This window comes from Hemiscyllium ocellatum, chromosome 15 (genome assembly GCF_020745735.1).
Source record: "Hemiscyllium ocellatum isolate sHemOce1 chromosome 15, sHemOce1.pat.X.cur, whole genome shotgun sequence".
NCBI lineage: Eukaryota > Metazoa > Chordata > Chondrichthyes > Orectolobiformes > Hemiscylliidae > Hemiscyllium > Hemiscyllium ocellatum.
This window is the reverse complement of record NC_083415.1, coordinates 42,470,910-42,495,177: the sequence shown is the minus strand read 5'-3', so window position 1 is coordinate 42,495,177 and position 24,268 is coordinate 42,470,910. Positions and strand designations below refer to the sequence as shown.

General features: G+C 40.1%; 1 protein-coding gene across 3 annotated transcripts in view; it reads right to left on the bottom strand.

Annotated features, from left to right (window-relative positions):
* Positions 1–9,781: 9,781 nt before the first annotated feature.
* The window catches only part of mapre1b (microtubule-associated protein, RP/EB family, member 1b), a 71,361-nt gene continuing 56,874 nt past the window's right edge, over positions 9,782–24,268 (bottom strand). For all 3 annotated transcript variants that reach the window (XM_060836080.1, XM_060836081.1, XM_060836079.1), the window contains one exon: positions 9,782–10,632. In XM_060836080.1, the coding sequence (XP_060692063.1) occupies positions 10,573–10,632 (60 nt within the window). In that variant the 3' untranslated portion in view covers positions 9,782–10,572. The remainder of the gene's footprint in view (positions 10,633–24,268) is intronic.

Genomic DNA, 24,268 nt, shown 5'->3' with positions numbered 1-24,268 from the left:
TTTTCAGATTAAGATAATCCTGCCATTCCGGGAATTGACCTCGTGAACCTACGCTGCATTCCCTCAATAGCCAGAATGTCTTTCCTCAAATTTGGAGATCAAAACTGCGCACAATATTCCAGGTGTGGTCTCACCAGGGCCCGGTACAGCTACAGAAGGACCTCTTTGCTTCTATACTCAATTCCTCTTGTTGTGAAGGCCAGCATGCTATTAGCTTTATTCACTACCTGCTGTACCTGCATGCTTGCTTTCATTGACTGATGTACAAGAACATCTACATCTCGTTGTACTGCTCCTTTACCTAACTGGGCTCCATTTAGGTAGTAATCTGCCTTCCTGTTCTTGCCAAAGTGGATAACCACACATTTATCCACATTAAACTGTATTTGCCATGCATCCATCCACTCACCGAGCCTGTCCAGGTCACTCTGTATTCTCCTAACATCCTCCTCACATTTCACCCTGCCACCCAGCTTTGTGTCATCAGCAAATTTGCTAATAATACTTTTAATACCATCATCTATATCATTAACGTACATTGTAAAAAGCTGCGGTCCCAGCACTGATCCCTGCAGCACACTACTGGTCACCGCCTGCCAATCCGAAAGGGAGCAGTTTATCACTACTGTTTCCTATCAGCCAACCAACTTTCAATCCATGTCAGTATTTTGCCCCAAATACCATGTGCCCTAATTTTGCTCACTAACCTATGTGGGACTTTATCAAAGGCTTTCTGAAAGCCCAGGTATACTACATCCACTGGATCTCCCTTGTCCATCTTCAGTTACGTCCTCAAAAAATTCCACAAGATTAGTCAAGCATGATTTCCCCTTCATAAATCCATGCTGACTCTGGCCTATCCTGTTACTGCTATCCAGATATGTGCAGATATCACAAGGGGCTGTGGGTTTGGAAGCAACTAGATAGAATCATAGACATATACAGCACGGAAATAGACCCTATGGTCCAACCTGTCCATGCCAACCAGATATCCCAACCTAATCTAGTTTCAACTGCCAGCACCTGGCCCATATCCCTCCAAACTCCTCCTATTCATATACCCATCCAGATGCCTTTTAAATGTTGCAATTGTACTGGCCTCCACCATTTCTCTAGCAGCTCATTCCATAAACGTACCATCCTCTGTGTGAAAACGTTGCCCCATAGGTCTTTTTTTTAAGATCTTTCCCCTCTCACCCTAAACCTATGCCCTCTAGTTCTGGACTCCCCCCACCCAAAGGAAAAGACTGCTTCTATTTATCCCACGCATGCCCCACATGATTTTGTAAACCTCTAGGTGGTCACCCCTCAGCCTCTGACACTTCAAAAAAAAACAGCCCCAGCCTGTTCAGCCTTTCCAGGTAGCTCAAATCCTCCAACCCTAGCAACTTCCTTGTAAGTCTTTTCTGAACCCTTTCAAGTTTCACAACATCTTTCCAATAGGAATGAAACCAGAATTGCATGCAACATTCCAACAGTGGCCTAACCAATTTCCTGTAAAACCACAACATGACCTCCCAACTCCTGTACTCAATACTCTGACCAATAAAAGGAAAGCATATTAAACACCTTCTTCACTATCCCATTTACCTGTGTCTCTACTTTCAAGGAGACGTGAACCTGCACGCCAAGGTTTTTGTTCAGTAACACTCCTTAGGACCTTACCATTAAGTATCTAAATCCTGCTCAGATTTGCTTTCCCAAAATGCAGCACCTTGAGTTAAACTCCATCTGCCACATCTCAGCCCATTGGCCCATCTCATCAAGATTCTGTTGTAATCTGAGGTAACCTTCTTCGCTGTCCACTAACCTCCAATTTTGGTGCATCTGCAAACTTACTAATTATACCTCTTATGCTCACATCCAAGTCATTTGTATAAATGATGAAAATTAATGGACCCAGCACCAATCCTCGTGGCACTCCACTGGTCACAGGCCTCCAGTCTGAAAAACAACTCCCCTCCACCAACCTCTATCTTCTACCTTTGAGCCAGTTCTGTATCCAAATGGCTAGTTCTCCCTATATTTTGAGAGATCTACCCTTGCTAACCAGTCTCCCATGGGGAACTTTGATGAATGCCTTACTGAAGTCCATATAGATCACATCTACTACTCTAGCCCTCATCAATCCTCTTTGTTACTTCTTCAAAAAACTCAATCAAGTTTGTGAGATAAGATTCTCCACGCACAAAGCGATGTTGACTATCCTTAATCAGTACCTGCCTTTCCAAATACATGCACATCCTGTCCCTCAGAATTCCCTCCAACAACTTGCCCACAATTCTATAGTTCCCTGGCTTGTCCTTACCACCTTTCTTAAACAGTGGCACCATGTTAGCCAACCTCCAGTCTTCCGGCTCCTCACCTGAAACTATCAATGATACAAATATTTCAGTAAGAGGCCCAACAATCACTTCCCTAGCCTCCCACAGAATTCTAGGATGCACCTGATCAGGTCCTGGGAATTTATCCACCTTTATGTGTTTCAACACATCCTGCACTTCCTCCTCTATAATATGGAGATTTTTCAAGATGTCACCAACTATTTCCCTACATTCTATATCTTCCATGTCCTTTTCCACAGTAAACACTGATGGAAAATACTCATTTAGTATCTCCATTTTCTGCAGCACCACACAAAGGCCGCCTTGCTGATCTTTGAGGCGCCGTAATCACTCCCTAGTTGCCCTTTAGTCTTTGATGCATTTGTGAAAACCCTTTGGATTCTCCTTAATTCTAATTTTTCAAAGCCATCTCACGTTCCCTTTATATCCTCCTGATTTTCTTAAGTATATTCCTACTGCCGTCACGTGACCTATCCTGTCTACACATGACATATGCTTCCTTCTTTTTCTTAACCAAACCCTCAACTTCTTTAGTCATTCAGCAGTCCCTAAACTACCAGCCTTCCCTTTCACCATAAAAGGATAGGAAAGAGCAGGACCACGAAGGAAATGAAAAACAAGGAGGGAGAATTTTGAAATTAACATATTACTCGACTTGTGCCCAGTGTAGACTAAATGTGCACAGGGGCAATAGGGGGACACTGTGTGCAGCAGTTTTGAGTGACTTCCATTTCACAGGCAGTAGATTATAGGATACCAGCCAGGAATGTACTGAAATAGTCAAATCTAAAAAGATACTGGCAGCCTTGATGAAGGCTTTAGTAATTACCAACTGGAGGTAGAAACAGGTAGTCTAAGTATTGGCATAAATGAGGTTGAAAGCCCATCATATGAATAAATGTGACACCATGACTAAGAGAAGCCTGGATTAATCACAAACTGCTGCCAGGGAGATGGATTCAATAGTTAAGGAATCATGTAGGAACCAAAAACATTGGCTTTGATTTTACAAATTATTAAATCATACAAAATTTTGTCTGTCCAGTATTGGATGTCAGAAAAGCAGTCTGACAACTTTGCAAAGCTGGAGTAAGCCATACAGGTGAAAGGTAATACCATGTAAGTGAGGACTGCAGATGCTGGAGATTAGAGTCAAGAGCGTGGTGCTGGAAAAGCACAGCAAGTCAGGCAGCATCCGAACAGCAGGAAGAATCGACGTTTTGGGCAAAAGCCTGATGAAGAGCTTTTGCCCAAACAGCAATTTTCCTGCTCCTCGGTTGCTGCCTGACCTGCTGTGCTTTTCCAGCACCACACTCTTGACTTCACGTGATGCTATCAAGGGACAGCATGGAGATGAGAAATTGGAGGAGGCTGGGTATAAATTCCTTGACAACAAAGGTAATAGTACAGGGGCAAAAAGACAAGTCACTGCAAGTCTTTCGCTAAATAAGAATGGAAACAGTCCAGGGCAATTCTACCCAGCTTCAGGATAGTAGAGCTGTTGGAATAGGAAGATATGATAGTCTGTTAGAGTGCAGGTAGGTCAAAAATGACAAGAAAAGTCAATGTGTAAGTCACAGAATATCATCTTAGCTTCATAATGGGCAGGGATTCGTGGACTTTTGGGAGCAATTGGTACATGGACACATTTTGGGCACAGAAGATATCAGTTTCTAGGCAAGACATGCTGGATCTGATCTTTAGTCTGCCAGCCGTTGTTCCTGCATGAAAACAATGTTGACTGGTTATTAGACAAGTCAGATCCGCAGAGTGAAACCTGGCTGGATAGATTTATTTTGATTTGTTTTGGTTTTAGTGTAGTAGTCCCTTGCTGACACAAGGATACAATGTTGCAGATCTTGTTTTAACAACGAAACAACGATGTTTACCAAACTCAAAATAAACCCAATTATCTTCTTATAAGATAGATTCAAAGTTTTTTTAAAAACTTGGTATTGGCATAATCCCACTAATCCTAGAATACTCATTTATAAATACCAGTACTCAAAAACACCACTCATATGGTACTCACACAAGAATCTCTTGTCACGACCCCCTTAACAGTTTAAATCATGACTTTAATATGTAGACTAGAAATGCAGAGCTTCCTCCTAGAGCTATTCATGCATCTGGGTTTAAAGATACTTTGTTTTAAGTAACCTCTTTAGTATTTTATCCTGATACATCTGGTCTGGAACTAACACTAACTTTTCACTCTAAAGTCATCTAGTTTCACTGTATCCTTCCTTTCTCAGCAGCACTGATCTACATAACTACTTCATCTAAGGACTCCACATTACTGAATGATCACAGGGTAAAAAAAGTTTTGACATGAAAAGACAAAAACCTGATCACAAGATGAAAGATCATGGATACAGTGCCTGAAGACAAAACCTTAATTAAAAAAGACAACATTGCCAATTCTAGCAGATGCTACACAAGAACTCAGATGACCTATTAGCCCTAAATATACATAATTCTACGAAGAAACATAACAAGAAGGAAGAAGTTTGATTTAAAATGAACAGGTCACTCAGCCCACCAAGCCTTTCAAGATAAAATAGTCAGATCCACCTTTCTCTTCAAATGCTCATCCAAATGCTTCCATAAGATTCTCTGGAACCGGGCGGCAATTTATAATGCCCTATTGCTATAAAAACACATGTCAATTGGCTCTTTTACTAATCACCTTAATTCAGTATCTTCTGAAATTCAATTGCTACCTAATTTTTGACATAGCAACAGGAAACAGTAAGTGTCATTAAGCCTACTTCCAGCCTGTTCAATGATAATCCATCCCGCCCCCGCCCCCACCCACTTTCTCCACTAAGAATTATATCTAACTCCTTGAAAACATTCATTGTTTTGGCCTCAATCACATTCTGTGGCAGATAATCCCACAGGTTTACAAATCGGTGGGTGAAGAAATTTATAGAATAGAATCCTTTCGGCCCAACAAGTCCACACCGATCCTCCGAAGAGTAATTCACTCAGATCCATTCCCCTATCTTATGCTTACCCCTGACTAATGGACCTGAATGCACCTACACATCCCTGAATGCTATGGGCAATTTAGCTTGGCCAATTCACTTCAACTGCACATCTTTGGACTCGGGGAGGAAACCGAAGCACCCGGAGGAAACCCACACACAGACACAGGGAGAATGTGTAAACTCCACATAAACAGTTGCCAGAGGCTGGAATCGAACCTGGGTCCCTGGAGCTGCAAGGCAGCAGTGCTAACCACTGAGCCACCGTGCTCCTTGTTTCAGTCCGAAACCTTCTAACACTGAATTGTGAGCCCTGATTCTAAACTCACTTGTCATCAGGAACACCCTTCTTACGTTTATACTGTCCAATCTGAGAGACAGTTTGAGATCCACCATCATTCTTTTAAACTCCAATGAATATCATCCTAACCGATCCAGTCTCTCCTTGTACATCAATCCGGTCAGCGCAAGAATCAGAAAATCTTCATTGCACTCCCTCCATAGCCAGAACATCCTCAGATAAAGGAGACCAAAACTGCACACAATACTCCAAGTGTGGTCTCCTCAAGACCTTGCACAATTGCTGCAAGATGTTCCCACACCTGTACATGGATCTATCATTATTAAGGCTAACATACCGTTGCCATTTTATTGTCTACTGCACATGCATACTTTCAGTAACTGGTGTACCATGACACCTAGGTCTTGTTGCAGCTTCCTTACTGAACCTATTGCTATTCAAATAAATCTGTCTTCCTGTTTTTGCTATCAAGTGGATGACCTCATGTTTATTGAGTTTTTTAAAAAAAACACAACACCAGGTTATAGTCCAACAGGTTTAATTGGAAACACTAGTTTTCGGAGCGCTGCTCCTTCATCAGGTGATTCCACCTCATGTTTATCCACATTATAATTCATCTGCCACACATGTTCCTACTCACCCAATTTGTCCAGATCATACTGAAGCATCTCTGCATCCTCCTCACAGTTCATTCTCCCAATCAGTTTTGCATTGACACCTCATGACTTTGAAAATTTATCAATTCTCTCAATTTGCAGCACACTACTTTCAAACAGGTGTTTGAAAACCAATAGGAAGATCAAGCTTCAAGATTCAACTGTAGTGATATCATTTACTCCTTGACAGCAGAGGGGTTAGGACAATTACGGATGTCAAACTAGAGTACTCACAGCTATATTTCCATCATCAATTGGTCTCTTTTCAAAATTACTACCATAGCAAGTCACTGCAGCTTATAAACCATCCCTGAAATTCAAATCATGGCTTAATTTAGGAACTGTAGAACACACAACCAAGGTTCTTTGAGCCTGTCTACCATTCAATAAGACTTTAAACTCAAGGATACAGGTGAGGAAATAGAGATTTGATTTTGAAAAAATTCTCCCCTGGTAAAATAATTTGAACTCCTGAATGTTTACCAAAATATTTGCATTACATACAAGTGTCTCTCCAGGTCAGAACAAGAAAATCAGAAACAGCGTATTGCTCTTTAAGTCATGCAACATATCTACTTATCATCAGTGACTCATTTATTGATGCCAGTTAAGAGATAATTTTTTATATCTAATAAAAGTGACTTGGCTACTTTTTCTTAAAATTGAGGAATTGACAAAGATCTTTGTATCAAAATCTGTACAGAAGTTCATAATCAGAATTCAAGAGATTTCATTCAAAAGAATAATCCAATCTCAGTGCATAACTATTAACTTGAGCATGTTTATTTGTAGGTCAAATTTGGACTTCTGCAAAACACTATAAAAAGACCCTAACACCTGAAACACAAGGGCATGATGATATATCTTGTCAGCTTATAGAATTATCTGTCACCCTTAGCTCAGTCTTTCCATGAGATTTTCATCATCTCAGATGATTCCCTATTTGCCCTGGACTCTCAAGAAAAGTTCTTCTATTGCTCTATTGATTTTTCATATTGCTGAAAAAAAAAGACATTTTGTTGAACCTTTTCATCTTGCAGGCATCAGAACAATTCACAAGAATACCAATGTAAAGGGGAGTGGCATCTCTATCAGTTTAAGCCCACTTATCAACAAGCTGTACACTTTTTATACAATATAAAACATTCTTCTTCACACAAATCTGAATTCTGAGTTGAGTTACTTTGGCCCACTTGAGACATACCTTTAAAAAAAAATGACAAAAATCAAGCTTTTCAGAATTAGAACAAAGAAAAAAATCTTCCACTGTAGACTATTTAACAAAACAATAAACAATATTTTGCAATAATGATTCTTGATCAAGTAAGAAATTTTTAAAAATATGGGGAATTCATAATACCACTACATATAACTAAGTGAAAAAGGGTCAATCAAGAATTGGAGCTTTTGAATAGGTCTATGTAGGATCACTTCCTGCCAAATACCTATGGTAGGTGGATAGGTATTACAAATTTTTGAGAAGATTTGAAGCTCAGGTTGGTAAGTAGGTTAGCCCGCTGAGCTGGAAGGTTTGTTTTCAGATGTTCATCACCATGACTAGGTAACATCATCAGTGAGAGTCTCCAGTGAAGCGCTGGTGATAAGTCCCGCCTCCCCATTTAGAGGTCTTGGTTCCTTAAGGTGGGAAATGTCATTTTCGGTTCTTTTTTTTCAAGGGATTTAGGTCTATGTGTTTATTGATGGAGTTCTGGTTAGAATGCCATGCCTCTAAGAATTCTTGTGTGTGTCTTTGTTTCGCTAGTCCTAGGATGTGTGTGTTGTCCCAGTCAAAGTGGTGTCCTCCTTTGTATGTATGGAAACTAGTAATAGTGGGTTCATTGGTATTCATGTATCCTGGTGGCACGTTTCCTGCTTGTATGTCCAATGTAGTTTTTTTTAAAGAAAAACAGTTCTTAGGGTATTTTGTAAATGATGTTAGCTTTGCTGCTAGTATCTCATAGATCCTTTAGGTTCATTAGTCGCTGTTTAAGTGTGTTGGTAGGTTTGTGGTCTACCATGATGCCAAGGGTTCGGAGTAGTCTGGAAGTCATTTCTGATGTCTGATGCAAGGTAACATGGCTATAGTTTTTGGTTGCATTATGCCTGCTTGTTTGGGTTTGTTTCTGAGGAATCGGCAGATTGTGTTTATTGGATAGCCCTGTTTTTGGAAACTGCGTAGATATTTTTCTTCTGCTGTTTGTAGTTATTGGCTGCTGCAATGTGCTGGAGCTCGTTGAAATAATGTCTTGAAACAGCTCAGTTTGTGGCTGTTGGGATGAAGAACTACAAAATAGAAGAAAAATATCTATGTAATGTTTTCAAGAAAAAAAGGTATCCAATAAGCACAATCCGCTGATTCCTCAGAAATAAATCCAAACAAGCAGACACAACAAAACCAAAAACTATAGCCACATTACCTTACATCAAAGACATATCAGAAATGACTTCCAGACTACTCAGAACCTTTGGTATCATGAGAGGCCACAAACCTACCAACACACCTAAACAGCAACTAATGAAACTGAAAGGATCCATCAGATACTACCAGCAAAACTAACATAATTTACATGATGCTGCGCAAGAACTGTAAAAAACACTACATCGGACAAACAAGCAGGAAACGTGCCACCAGGATACATGAACACCAACGACCCGCTATTACTAGTTTCCATAAATACAAAGGAGGACACCACTTTGACTGGGACAACACATACATCCTAGGACAAGCTAAACAAAGATACACATGAGAATTCTTAGAGGCATGGCATTCTAATCAGAACGCCATCAATAAACACATTGACTTAGATCCCATCCACCTTCCCTTGAAAAAAAAACCAAAAATGACAGCACCCACCTTAAGAAACCAAGAACTATAAATAGATGCGGGACATACCACCAGCGCTTCACTGCAGATTCTCATTGATGTTACCTAGTCATGGTGATGAAACTTTCCAGCTCAGCGAGCCAACTGAGATACTTATGAATACATATTCTAAAATGATTCAGTTATCCACTCCCCTAAAAATGATAAAGGTGATTTTTTTTGATAGGTTGCTTGAACCAATGATGTAACATTCCTAACAAGTATGACAGAGGAATAGAACTTAAGAACAAATCTAAAATAATTACTAGACAAAGGATAACCACAAAATGGTGGCAAGTAAATGACAAAATACACTTTAGATTGGTTTTTAATAATTTTCAATATACAAAAAAGGGCAATTTATTTGTAACACTATGGACAAATTTCCAACTAGAAAGGAAACAGAGGCAGAAGAAAATCATATTTTCATAATGTGGCCTAATTAACCTCCTTTCTGGTTCTAATCTTCACTGAACGAACTATCAACATCAGAACAAATGCAGTGATTAGCTTTAAATATTATAAGTGGTCGAATTAAATTAGCAATAAACTATTCTTTAGCAATGTTCTATATTTAATCAGAATATTTTAAAGATTATAAATGTACCAACATTTCCAACAGACAATTTTGTTGAAATATCAAACTTTATTGTTAGTAGAAATTGATTTGAGTAGAAAAACACCCTGTAGTTTTAAGACCAAGTTTTGATTTTTCTTACAGCATACTGAATCTTAGGGCAGTAGAAGGAATAAAGGCCACAGAAGAATTCAGGAAATATTTCACCGCTGTAGTACAACCACAATGGCTGGAGGGAACATTTGGCACCACAACGATTTCCTGCAGTTGATCTAATGTCAATTTCACCATACAAAATTCATGCAAAGTATTTATAGCCAAGTCATTCTTGCACATCAAATGAACTGGCTTGCCACATACAACAAATTTTGGACACGCTATAACTATCAACATACAACTGAATGTATAAAGATCTGAACCATTCTATACACTTTCTGTTACAGTGCAATTTACAGTCATTATCATGCAGTGATCATTCTATCAACAACCTTTTTAACACTGTCCAAGAGCATGTCAGCTTTTAGTGGTGGCAAAAGCATCAAGTTGTTACAATAGCACTCTGAAGGACCTTCAAGATTTTCTACTTCTACATCTGCAAGTGTTGCTCAGATGTAAAAGTGTAGAAGCAATCATTGTTAAATATGGACTGAAACTTCTGCAAAGTGCACTTTAGAAAGGAGGTACATTTTAATTTTGCTTACACTAACAAAATTACAAACAAAGCTCTTTTGACTTTACAGAAAATAAAGAGAGTGTCTTTTCCTTTGTTGATGTGCACATGCACACATGATTTTTGACAAGCTATTCCAATCATGGATATGCTGCATCCAAGTAATAAGTTTAATACTCTTCTTGTTCTTCTGGTTGTTCATCTGCTACATCTGGCACAGCAAACCCTTCCTGAAATGAAAGTATTAAGATTTTAAAAATAACATTCAAATTAAGCAGAAATTATCACTAAAAACTTAAATAGACTTGGATCTATAAGTTTAGGATTGCCTGATAATTTCCTACAGAATTAAAAAAAAAATTTCCTTAAAATGCACTATTATAAAACCCAATAGATCTGTTCAACTGAAAGGAAATCTGTAATCATAAAGTTAGGATGCTCAAAATTTAGCTCTATCTTTTCTAAGATTGCAAAAAAAAGCAATTTAAGATGCCTCAGTAATTGATAGACTACACACATCTGTGTTGGAAATTTTTTCTTGCAGAGTGAAGAGCTAAAAATAATTCAAAAACACAAATGGAGATATCAACTTTTGGAAACAAAACACTTATCCAGACAGACAATCAGAAGGATGAAATGCATACGGTGAGTAAAGGTGAAGTAGCCTAGAATCTTATTTCATTTTATAAACACAAGTTCATGGAAATTAAATGAATTCAATCATAACATTCTTCCATTACAAAATAATGCAGTTTAAGAATGGAAGTCTCTCATTACATTGTGATCACTTAGTCTGCCTTCTAAAGAAATTAGAAAGTAAATGCAAAAAACATCAGATTTACGTCAGAAAGAGATCCTGAGGTATTACATAAGCAGATGTGAACAATGCAAGATAACATTTGCAAGAATTATGGGGTTTAAAATAACAAAAAGTATAACTGGATCACAGGTTTCTAAAAGAGGCCTGAATGAACAACTGACAACAGTGGTGAATTATGGAGTTGAGCTGGTGATGAAAGTGATTTCAAGTTGATTGAATTATCAAAAGTCTGAAACATAAGTTGATATCAGGTTGGTACAGTGAAGGAGTGAGTTTTGATTACATTTTAAATTATGTAGACTGGAAGAGCAATACTGATAGGAAGAGATGGAATTGGAGTTCAAGGCGAATGGGAAAGAGTACAGCATCAGCATGAGCAAGCTGAAAAGGGAAAAAAAAACAAATACTGTCACAATCTTCTATAGGCACACAAAATAGAAGCAACTGTGGCAAGTGGGTTTGCAAAACTTCAGGTCAGCCACCTACTTCAATATTATTCAATTTTGGGGGTGGAAGAGGAAAGAGGATGGTCAAAACATTGACCCAACAATTGAACTTTCAATTAATCACCATAAGTGGTAGAAAAATAAAAGGTAGCCAATTCAATAGCAGAGGCAGGGCTTGTATTTCCTCAGTTCAATCTTATTAAAAATAGGAACAGCACTGGAGTGGCACAAATACCAGAGTTCAATTCCAGCCTTGGGTGACTATGTGGAGTTTGCATGGTTTTCTACCGGTTGCCACCCACAGTCCAAAGATGTGCAAGTTAGCTGGGTTTACCATATTAAATTGCCCCATAGTGTCTAGGGTAGATGGATTAGCAACATAAGTGCAGGGTTACAAAGATGGGGTGCACAGCTGGGTCTGGATGGAATGCTATTCGGAAGGTCAGTGTAGACTGAATGGTCGAATGGCCTCTTTCCACACTGGAAGGATTCTATGATTCACACAAAACTGATTAACGTCTGTCATACAGACAAAAAATACTTACGAATGGATCTGATCATGATAACATAGATATGGTTACCCACCTTAAAAAGATAGCACTGAAAGGGAATGACGTCAAGACCATAAAATGTGTTTGATACTTAAATTTAAAGGATAAATTTTCAGGATTTTGTTGAGACAATTTAAAAAACTGATCAGGAAAGCAAGACTCTAAAGCAACAGGGTCAAAATCAAATAATCTTTGCCTGAAGCACAAGCAATGCATTATATGGATAAAAGACCAGTGTCATAAATATCAAGTTTCGGGGTTGTTATACTTGGGATAATTCCTTTAAAGAAAGAAATGGTGAAATGAAACACCCCTGAATTCTATTTGACAGCAAGTGTTTTGGGGTTTGGGGGGGGGAGGAGGTGTGGAGAGAAGAGAGGAGAGGATGGGGATGATTTACTGAAGCAGTGGTGCATACCCCCCACCCAAAGATAAAGCAGAACCTAAAGGACAACAAGAGGCGCAGCCAGTTCTGCACCTGATGTATGGAAAATTCTGTTTTTATTAATAACCACACAGAAGCCAGATGGAAACTCACACTCAGAATAAGATTGCAGGAATTTAAATAAGGTTAGAACATGCAGGTAGCTTTTTTCCTGGAGGGAGGAATCTCTAGGGTAATCCTAATCACGGAAGCCAGTCATCTGCCCAGGAAAGGAAAAGAATTAGTAGCCTGTCAGGAATAGAAACGAAGTTTGAACCAATTCTGAGAAACTAAGACCATAACACACAGGAGCAGAATTAGACTATTTTGGGTGAAGTCTGCTTTGTCATTTGATCATGGCAGATGTGTTTCTCAACCCCATTCTCCTGCCTTCTCCACATAACCCTTTATCATAGAATTATAGAATCCCTATACTGTATTGAGGAATGTCATTTCAGTCTACACCGACCCTCCAAAGAACATCCCACCCAGTCCCACTCCCCTACCCTATCCCTGTAACGCTGCAATTGCAATTGGGCAATCCACCCAAACTGCACATCCCTGGATACTATGGGTAATTGAGCATGGCCAATCCACCTAATCTGTACATCTTTAGTCTGTGGGAGAGAACTCAGAAGAAACCCAAGCAAACTCCACACAGACAGTGGCCCAAAAAACAGAATCAAACCCTTGTCCTTGGTACTGTGAGGCAGCAGTACTGAATCACTGTGATTCCCTGTCAAAATCAAGGGCCTGTGTCTTAAATACACTCAAATTCCTCATCTCAGTTCTAAAGCCACTTCACTGAGGGTGTCCAGTCGGGTCCTAATCTCACCTGCTAGTAGAAATATCTTCAGGTTTACCCTATCAAGGCCTCTTCGTACTCTGTAAATTTCAATTAGATCATCCCTCTTACTTCTGAACTCCACTGAGTAGAGAACCAGAGTTCTGAACTATTCCTCATTTGACCAACCTTTCCATCCCTGGGATCATTCTCTTAAACCTCCTCTGGACCCCATCCAACGCCAGCACATCCTTCCTTGGATACAGGGCCTAAAACTGCTTAAAATATTCCAATGCAGTCCAAATAGTGATTTTACTGCCTCAGCAGTGCAACTGCCAACTGAGCCTGCATGTTAACATTAAGAGAATCCTTAACCAGGACTCCCAAGTCCATCTGCACTTTAGATTTGTGAAGCCTTGTTGTTTATGCCTCTATTCTTCCTATCAAAGTGTAAAACCTCACATTTTCTCACATTGTATTCCATCTGTCACTTCTTTACTCACTCTCCTAGTCTGTCCAAGTCCTTCTACAACTTCCCTGCTTCCTCAACACTGCATACCTCTCCACCTATTTTTGTCATCTACAAACTTAACAAAAAAGCCCTCAGTTCCTTCGTACAGATCGTTTGCATATAACAATGAATAGTTGTGGCCCCAATACAGACCCGTACAGAACTCCACTAGTCACTGACTTGGCATCCTGAAAAAGACCCCTTTATCCCTAGTCTCTGCTTTCTGCCAGTCCACCAATCATTCATCCACATTCGTACCTTGCTTCTAACACATAGGCTGTTATCTTATTTTAAGTCTCCTGTGCAGCATCTTGTCAAAGGCCTTCTGGATCATGTCCACTGGCTCTCATTTGTCTAACTTGCTTATTTTGTCCTCAAAGAACTCTAACGGATTTGTCAGGCATAACCTCCCGTTGACAAGGCTGTAATTTGGACCTATTTTACCATGCACTTCCAAGGACTCCACAATCTCATCCTTAATAATAAACTCTAAAATCTTACCAATGACTGAAGTTAGGCCAACAAGCCTATAGTTTTGTCCTTTGCTTTCCTTACATTAGCCATTTTTCAGTCCTCCCTGACTCCAATGATTCCTGAAAGATCACCATCAATACCTCCATCCCCTGAAGTTCTGTTAGGCTAGTGATGTCTTTCACCATGAAAACTGATGCAAAATACGATTAAGTTCCTCCGCCATTTCTTTGTTCCCAATATTATCGGTTCTCTAGCCTCAGCGTCCACTCACCTATCTATCTACAATATATATCTACAAAAACTACTGCAATCTTCCTTTATATTACAATCTAGTTTACGCTCATATTTCATCTTCTCTCCACTTATTGCTTTATTAGATTTTCTCTGCTGCTTTTTAAAAAGCTTTCCAATCCTCTAGCTTCACCACATTGCATGCTTTTTCTTTTGCTTTTATGCTGTTCCTGACTTCCCTGATCAGCCCCATGGTTGCCACATTCTCCCCTTAGGTTTCTTCCTCCTTGGAATAAATTTCTGCTTGCCTCCCAAATTAGCTCCAGAACCTCTTGATATTTTGCGATACAGTCTTCCCCGCTCATCTCCCCCTTTTAATCATCTCTAACCAGCTCCTCTTTCATGTCTTTGTAGTCAACTTTACTCAATTGTAATACCATTACATCTGATTCTAGCTTCTCCTTCTCAAACTGCAGGGCGAGTTCAATCATATTATGGTCATTTCCCCATAAGAGTTCCTTCATCTTAACTAATTATGTCTGATTCATTACACATCACCAAATTCAGAATTGCCTGCTCTTGAGTGGGAACTACAACGTACTCTAAAGAACTATCTTGTAGACATTCCACAAATTCCTTTTCTTATGATTTGCTACCAACCTGACTGTCCAGTCTACCAGCACACTGAAGTCCTTCATGATTATTGTAATAGTGCTTTCTCACATGCCTTTTCTATCTCCTAGTATGCTGTCTTTCCCTCATTTCGACTATTGTTAGGAGGCCTGTACACAACACCCATCAGGGCGATTTTCCTTTGCAGCTCCTCAACACCGATTCTGTGCCTTCTGACTTTGCTACTGATTTCTTTCTTACTAACAAGGCAACCCTCCACTCTCTGTCTGCTTCCTGTTTCAATAGAAGATGTATCTTTGGATATTTACTTCCCAGCCCTGATCCCCTTGTAGCAGTGTCTCTGTGATACTGACATCATATCTGCCAATTTCATCTGCATTACAGTTAATTTACCTTGCTTCATATATTGCACGCATTTAAATGTACCCTCAATCCCATGTTGACTGACCCCCTTCTCATAGCTGTCCCCTCATCTGCTGTGGCTGAAGTTAAGACTCCTGCCCTTTTCCATACCCTAGGTAAAAACAAGGACTGCAGATGCTGGAAACCAGATTCAAGATTAGAGTGGTGCTGGAAAAGCACAACAGTTCAGGCAGCAGAGGAGCAGGAAAAATCAACATTTCAGGCAAAAGCGCTTTTCTATACCCTGTCCTTTTACTTGTTCTGGAAACTTTAATAATTTCTGCTGAGCTCTCCCAACCCCTTTAACTTTTCCAGAATTTTCCATGCAATTGAATCCACTCCCCACTAATTAAATCCTTATCTCAACAGCCCTAGTTATGTGAATCACCAGGACTCTGGTGCCAGCATGGCCAATATGGAGCCCATTCCAACTGAACAGCTTGCTCCTTCCTCAGGACCGGTGTCAATGTCCCATGAATTTGAACCAGTTTATCCCTCAATGTCACAGGTTTACCTCCTTAATCTTGTTGAAACTGTGCCAAATTAACAAATTAAACTGTCCACTTATAAGTGGTGTGAAGTGTAGTGGTAGTAGGGGATTTTGAGTCTTTTTTTAAGCTAAAAAGGAGGGGACCACTTTTCTATAGTCTAGAGTGTTATGCTGTCTACAAAAAAGATGTGCAGGCAATATTTTTAGTTTGTTACCAACAAAATCTAAAACTTGAAATCATATCATGTGATCCCTTCTGGTCAATGGCAATTCAAGCATCCTGCAAATAGTCAACAGCCCCTACAGTAATTCTAACACTAGGTATTCCATATTTTACTGGGTCATCATGCCATTTTTAGAATACTTTCCTTGCAGCCAAGCCAAAAAGGGAAAGCAAGCAGGGATCAAGTCTTAAGACAACAAAATCAGAATATTCAAACATAGCAAGTAGACCACAAGTTGAACCACTATTGGGATTCTTGGAAATTCCATACACAGGAAGCTGAGAACACTCATGAGAAATCAAGTTGCCAGTTAAGCAGTACCCAGCACTCTGGATTAGTTAATTCTTTTAATTTAACCAGTCATGTTAAATGATACGCATGCATAGATAGTAGCACAACAGCAAACTAATAAAGGCAGTACCATTATACATAAAAGTAAAAAGTGTTTGCATTCAGCAATGATGGATGAACATAAAAGTAGCCACAAAAAGTAGTCATTCTTAATTGAAGGGCTTTTGCCTGAAACTTCGATTTTCCTGCTCCTCAGATGCTGCCTAGCCTGCTGTGCTTTTTCAGCACCACTCTAATCTAGACTGATCTCCAGATTCCGCAGTACCTTTTTGCCTAAAAGTAGCCACAGACTGACTAACATTTCAGTTATGCTAGTGTCATAGTAGTGACGTTTTTCATTCACATCATTCCGTATTTTATCAAATGGTGATAAGTAAGTTGTTTAAAAGATTTTAAAAAAGTGACAGAAAATCTGGCAATACCGATCCAGAATACATCGTTTGCATCCTATGCAAAAGCCGTTGCAGTATCAAGAATTTGACATACTGAAAGAGACTGCAGGAATTAAAGCAATTTCAGGCAATGAACTTGTTTGATTGGTTCCAAATACACTGAAGTTGCATAGTGTTAACAGTAAGTTGCATTGAATGGGATTCTAGTGGTTGCACAGTCCAACAAATAAAAGACTGAGAAGGATGCATCATTGTGTCTAAATAAGGAAGCTTAGAAGCTGGTGTTCGTTAAGATTGGGCAGGTATTAAGGATCAGAAAAAATAATAAAGTAGTCGAAGTCTAACAGAAAGCTACCTAATAACTTGTAGAAACTCTTGCTAGCCTTTTGTAAGTATTTAAAAAGAACATAATTATTACTAATATTGACTGTCGATAGAAGTCAGGGAATTGACAACAGAAAACAGCAGAGGCATTAAACAAGCAATGTATGCATATGTCTTCACTGTAGAAGACTTAGGAAACTTACAAAAGGTGCTTGAAAAATTGAGAGAAAGCGAATAGGAAACTTAGAATAATCACCTGAAATAACTCCACAGATGCCGGTATCCCATCACCAAGTCACCCTTTATTTACACACGCAGAATCCTCGACACCGAGCCAGCTCCCTCAGTCAGCAGAATCTCTGACACTCATGTTTATATCTGTCAGCCAGGGCTCTCTGGCTATTAATATGGTCCAATCAGGGAACATATTCTATGAACTCTATCTGGCTGACCTCATGACATCTCACTATGCACATCCAGCCATTTTGAGTGAGCATCACAATAGTGAAGATTACGGAGCCCATGATATGAACCTGCCTAGCCAATGTATAACCCACTACAGGGTTTACCCAGCAGTTCCCACGAATGTGGGGGGAGATGCAGCGGTAATATTGTGTCCCACCAATGCAGCTATGTCTGCATTCAATTCTGGCTACCAGACGTAACTTCTTACCAACATCACTTTGAAATCCCTGGATGACCCCTGAGTTTAGCCAGTATCTAGTGGCAACCTTTGCTCTGCACAATCAGTCTTGCTCCCCATAATATGCTGTCCTCTACTCTGACCTGGGTTCTCCAGGTCCGAAAAAAGTTTCGATTCAAGTTGTGAAAGCCTTTTGATTCACCCTATCCTGACCAGCTGTGTGTTTTGCCAGGACTGGATCCTTCTGCGTCCAAAGTCTAATACGGTCAGCTGTGTCCATAAAATTTAAAAGCACTGTAGTGTTCAGCCGGTGGGAAGTGGCTTAATGCATCCGCATTTGCTATTTAGCCTCTCAGAGTATTCCAATTTGTAACTGTACGCACTTAATATTAGAGCCCACCACTGAATTTGGCCTGAAGTGATGAGCGGCACTGTCTTGTCCTCGAAGTATATCTGGTGGAACTTCCCCACTCCAAGCATAACCACCAAAGCTCCTTTTTCTATCTGGGTGTATTTCCAGTCTAAATGAGAAAAAGTTCTAGATGCATGCGCCTTTGGGCGCTCCTCTCCACTGGGCCACCTAAAAGCCAATATTACCCCAATGCCATACTGATCACATGTCAATACCAGATCTCACTTGGGATCATAGTGTGCCAGCAACTTAGAGAATGATAGTTGTTTCTTCACTTTTCCGAAAGCTATGGCTTGGCTAAGTGATCATTTCCAAGGTGGAGAGTTTTTAAAGAGTTGATCCAAAGGTGCCAAGATGGGGGCTAGGTTATGTATGAACTTTCTGTAATAGTTCAGTAGCCTAAGGAAAGACCTAAGCTCCAGGACTGACATGGGAGCTGGGGCACTTTTGATTGCCCTCACTTTATCTTCCAATGGCTATACTTTGGACTTGTTGACTCTAGCCCAAGCAGGTCAATTGGAGGTGCCTGAAACACATTTTTCCCTTCAGTACACCCGCCAGGAAGAAACATCTAAAGACTGATGTCCAAGTTTTCTAAGTGCTCCTTATCGGTGTTCCCTCTGATTAGCATATCATATAGATAAATGGTGACCTAAGGTAGACCTTGTAAAACGTTCTCTATCATCTGCTGGAAAATTGCACAGGCAGTCTCGTATATTGGTACAAATCCCTATGGGTATTAATTATAGCATACTTGTAGGAATCTTCATCTAACCGCAATTGCAAGCACACATGGCTCATGCCCAACTTTGAGAAGGGCAGGCTGCCAGCTTTGTATATAAACCCTCTACACGCAAGGGATTGGGTTTTTATCCAGCTACAAAAGGCGAATTACCATTTCTTTAAAATCTCCACAAAGGCAAACTGCCCCAATGGGCTTCACAATTGGTATGACTGGTACTGCCCATTTCACAAACTAGACAGGTGTGATGATTCCTTCACTTTCCGCCTCTATTTTTGCCCATAAGGTAAATGGCATTAGGCGGGCCATGCAGAATTGTGGAGTTGCTTCCTGGTAAACATGCAAGGTAGCAGTGTCTCTTTTGAAAGTCCCCAGATTTCCTTGAAAAAATTCAGGCAGCCATTTTCTAACCAAAAAACGTTGAGCCAACCTAAGTGAATCTTTCTTACCAATTTCACTCTACCATACTTGGGCCCGAGCCTTTTACTATAACCAATGGCAACTGAACCAGCGCTTCTCTAAGAGACCAGAACTGAAGTTGCACCCTTAATAAAGGTTCCCCAGTATAGGTTTTAGTTTAGCTGAGGTGTTGCGCAAACTTAAGGGCTGGAGTCTACAGCGAATTTTGTTAAAAAGGTACTGCGATCACTGAAGCAGCCTTGCCAGTATCAACCTCCAATAGAACCAGGTGATCATTTAACCAGACATTTATTTTGATTTGTTCCAATTTGGATGTTGCGAAGTGCTGTAACTATTCCAAATCAGACACAAGTGGACTTTTCAGGCCTCGATTCTGGCCTATGAATTTTTGTATTCCATTTAGGTGTAGTGGGACTCTTTTGCTGTCTCGAGTCTGCATATCGTCACCACCTATAATGGCTTGCTGGCCTACATCCTGAAGAAAATTTTAACTTTTAAAAAATGTTTGACCGAGGCTTAGCTTTGTTTTGGAGTTTTGCTGTGGGCTGATCTAGAGTCCCTCTGTTCAGGATACATCCTGGAGTGAGACTATGCAACAGTCTTCATTCAAGTGGTGTTCCCCAAGCTTAATCAAACTGGCGAGGGTATCTGCTTCCATCAGAATATCCTACAACTCATATACTCCACTTACCATATTATACAATGATAAAGCCAGTAGTACCTGTTTGTAGTCCAGTTGGGTTTTAGCTAGTAGGTGCTTTGGCACGGTTACATTAACCCTACTCTCATAGCCACTGAAATAACTCCAGAAGCCAGTAATCCCATCACCAAGTCACCCTTCGGTCACATGTAGAGAGTCCTTGAGACTGAAAATGTATTGCTGGAAAAGCGCAGCAGGTCAGGCAGCATCCAAGGAACAGAAGATTCGACGTTTCGGGCATAAGCCCTTCTTCAGGAATGCCCTTCTTTCGGCTTATGCCCAAAACGTCGAATCTCCTGTTCCTTGGATGCTGCCTGACCTGCTGCGCTTTTCCAGCAACACATTTTCAGCTCTGATCTCTAGCATCTGCAGACCTCACTTTAGTCCTTCAGACTGATCCAGTTCTCTCAGAGCCAGCTGTTAGCAGAACTTCTGACACTCCTGTTCATCTCTGCCAGCCAGGGATCCCTGATTGGACCAGATTAACATCCCTAATCAGGGAACTCATTCAATAAGGTCCACCAGGCTGACCTAATTACAACTACTACACACCAACACCAAGGAAGATATGCTGGGAAAACACCAAGACCTAACATCAGACAAGTTTCCAGGACCAGGTCGCATGCACTCTATGGTCTTAAAACAAGAACAGCAAGAAATAATATATTCCTTAAATTCTTGAAAGGCTCCAAAGGACTGGGAAATAACTAATGTAACATCATTATTTGAGACAAAAATGAGAAAAATACAGATCAGTCAGTCAAACATCTCTCAGGGAAAATTGCTAGAATTCATTATTGAGCCCATAGTAGGATCTTCAGAAAATCCTAATAAGATCAGGCAAAGGCAATGTAGACTTATGAAAGTGAAATATTGTTTCACAAATAGAGTTTGTTGAGCAAGTAACAAGGAGGGAAGGAACAAATATAGTAGAAAAGAAAGATCACATGGGCGTGCTAAATTTGGCACTGGATTAAATGCCGCATCAAAAGGTTACCATAAAGAGGAGCTTATGTTGTACAGGATAAAATACATGAATGGACTGATTAGCTAGCAGGAAGTAGAGTTAATGCTCAGGCCTCAAACATACATAATATCATACTAACTTGGACATGGGACTAAATGCATAGAAGCTAAACTTGCTAGTGATACCTGGTTTGGTAAGGGAGTAAATTCTGATAAGATGGTAGAGAAATTAGAAATGAATATAGATAAATTAAGCAGCTGGGCAAGAAGCAAAAAAAGGGCAGATGGAGCATAACATGGGAAAATATAAACTTGCTAACTTAGAAGAAACATAGGACAGTAGTATACTATAGTCAGTTCTTTTATAACACGATAGTTGCATTATTGTGCAATTCCATGTTGTAGAAAAATCACATTTTAGAAACAACATTTGAAGAGTTGTGTTCACATTACAGCCACCACATGTTTTAGAAACAGGATCCCTAATTAGTCAATCACATTACATCAAATTCGTGTTGCAAAATGCGTATTACAAGAGAATGACCTGTACTTCAATGGAAAGAGACTGCAGAACTAGGACAGGGGTGTCCTGGTCCACTAATCACAGTAGTCAGTTTTCAGGTTTCAAAAATACTAATGAAGGCATAAAGAACATTGGCACCTAGTATAAAATGGAATAGAACAAAAGAGTAGGGAAATTGGAATACAAAAAGTAAAAGCCTTGGTAAGACGACATCTGGGAGTACGGTAGACATTTTTGTTCTAAATTCGAAAATGCCACAATTGCATTAGAAGCAGTCCAGAGAGGGTTCAGTTGACTTATTCCGGTATGAAGGGCTTTTCTTATAAAGGAAAGTTGAAAAGATTGGGCCTATACCCATTAGTGTTTCAAAGAATGTTGTGGTTCTGCTCGCCGAGCTGGAAGTTTTTGCTGCAAACGTTTCGTTCCCTGGCTAGGGAACATCATCAGTGCTGTTGGAGCCTCGTGTGAAGCGCTGCTTTGATGTTTCTTCCGGTATTTATATTGGTTTGTTCTTGCCGCTTCCGGGTGTCAGTTTCAGCTGCAGTGATTTGTATGTGGGGTCCAGGTCGATGTGTCTGTTGATGGATGTTCTTGCCGTTTCCGGGTGTCAGTTTCAGCTGTAGTGGTTTGTATATGGTGTCCAGGTCAATGTGTCTGTTGATGGAGTTTGGGGATGAATGCCATGCTTCTAGGAATTCTCTGGCTGTTCTCTGTCTGGCTTGTCCTATGATAGTGGTGTTTTCCCAGTCAAATTCATGTCCCAGTCAACCAGCAACATGAATTTGACTGGGAAAACACCACTATCATAGGACAAGCCAGACAGAGAACAGCCAGAGAATTCCTAGAAGCATGGCATTCATCCCCAAACTCCATCAACAGACACATTGACCTGGACACCATATACAAACCACTACAGCTGAAACTGACACCCGGAAACGGCAAGAACATCCATCAACAGACACATCGACCTGGACCCCACATACAAATCACTGCAGCTGAAACTGACACCCGGAAGCGGCAAGAACAAACCAATATAAATACCGGAAGAAACATCAAAGTAGCGCTTCACACGAGGCTCCAACAGCACTGATGATGTTCCCTAGCCAGGGAACGAAACGTTTGCAGCAAAAACTTCCAGCTCGGCGAGCAGAACCACAACAACGGATACCCGAGCTACAAATCTTCAATCAGGTTTCAAAGAATGAAAAGTAATAGCATTAATACACAAGATCCTCAGGGGACAAAAACAGAAATTGCAGGCGAAATTCAGCAGCTCAGGTAGCATCAGAACAGGTTCTGAAGGGTCATTGTATCTGAAATGTAAACTCTGCTTTCTCTCCACAGATAGTACCAGTCATGCTGAGTTCCACCAGCAATTTGTTTCAGATTTCTAGCATACACAATTTTTTGTTTCATTTTAGATCCTATGGGGAGGTGACAGGATGAATGCAAAGGAGAGGCTATAACTAGGATTAAGAGTAAACATTCTCTGTCAGAACAGAGTTGAGGAGAAATTTCCTCAGGTTTTAGTCTGAGCAGTTGAGGCTGGATCTTCAAATTTACTCAAGGCTGAATTAGGCAGATTTTTGATAGACGAGGCTGTCAAGGGTTATAGGGAATGTAAAAAGAAAAGCTGAATCAGATCACAGCAGGATCTTACTGAATGATTGAGCAGTCAATGCAAAGAAGATGCTCTCTCTCATTTGAAAATCTAAGTATAGGGGTCACTGTTTCAAAATAAGGGATCTCTTATTTAAGATGAGGGGCATGTTATCGGAGATATTTAGCCTTTGGAATCCACTTCCCCACAGACTATTGGGGATTATATCATGGAATACATTCAAACAAATGTTTTGATCTACAGAAGAATCAAGAATGACATACAGACATAGAAGTTAAGGTCATAAGGAAACTAACTATGATGTTATTGAATCTAGAGCAGGCCCATTTGATCATACAACTGAACAGTAGTCTATTCGGCTAAACTGTAATTTCCTGTAGAACCATATAGCCTTTGAATTCTTTAATCAATAAAGAATCCATTTGAGTCAGACTTAAAGACATTCAGTGACCTGTCTTCAATGCTGTCTGGGGAAGATAATTCCACAGGTCAATTCCTGCCTTCACCATTATACCCCCAGAAGAAAAGAAGCCCTCACAAACTTGGACAGAATACAAGTTTAGGCCCCAAGAGCAGGTTGCAGGTGGCGTTCAGTAGTATTTTTGCAGGGGCAGAAATAACTCAGAGCCATCTAAGTGTACAAGCACATTCACTGAACGATATGTGGAGCTGGCGTTTAGAGCTACAGGCACAGAGCTTCTCTTGGGTAGGTTTCTATTTACTTTGCAGACCTTTAGGGTGCAGAAGTATCAGAAATCATTGTGAAACGTCAATGCATACAA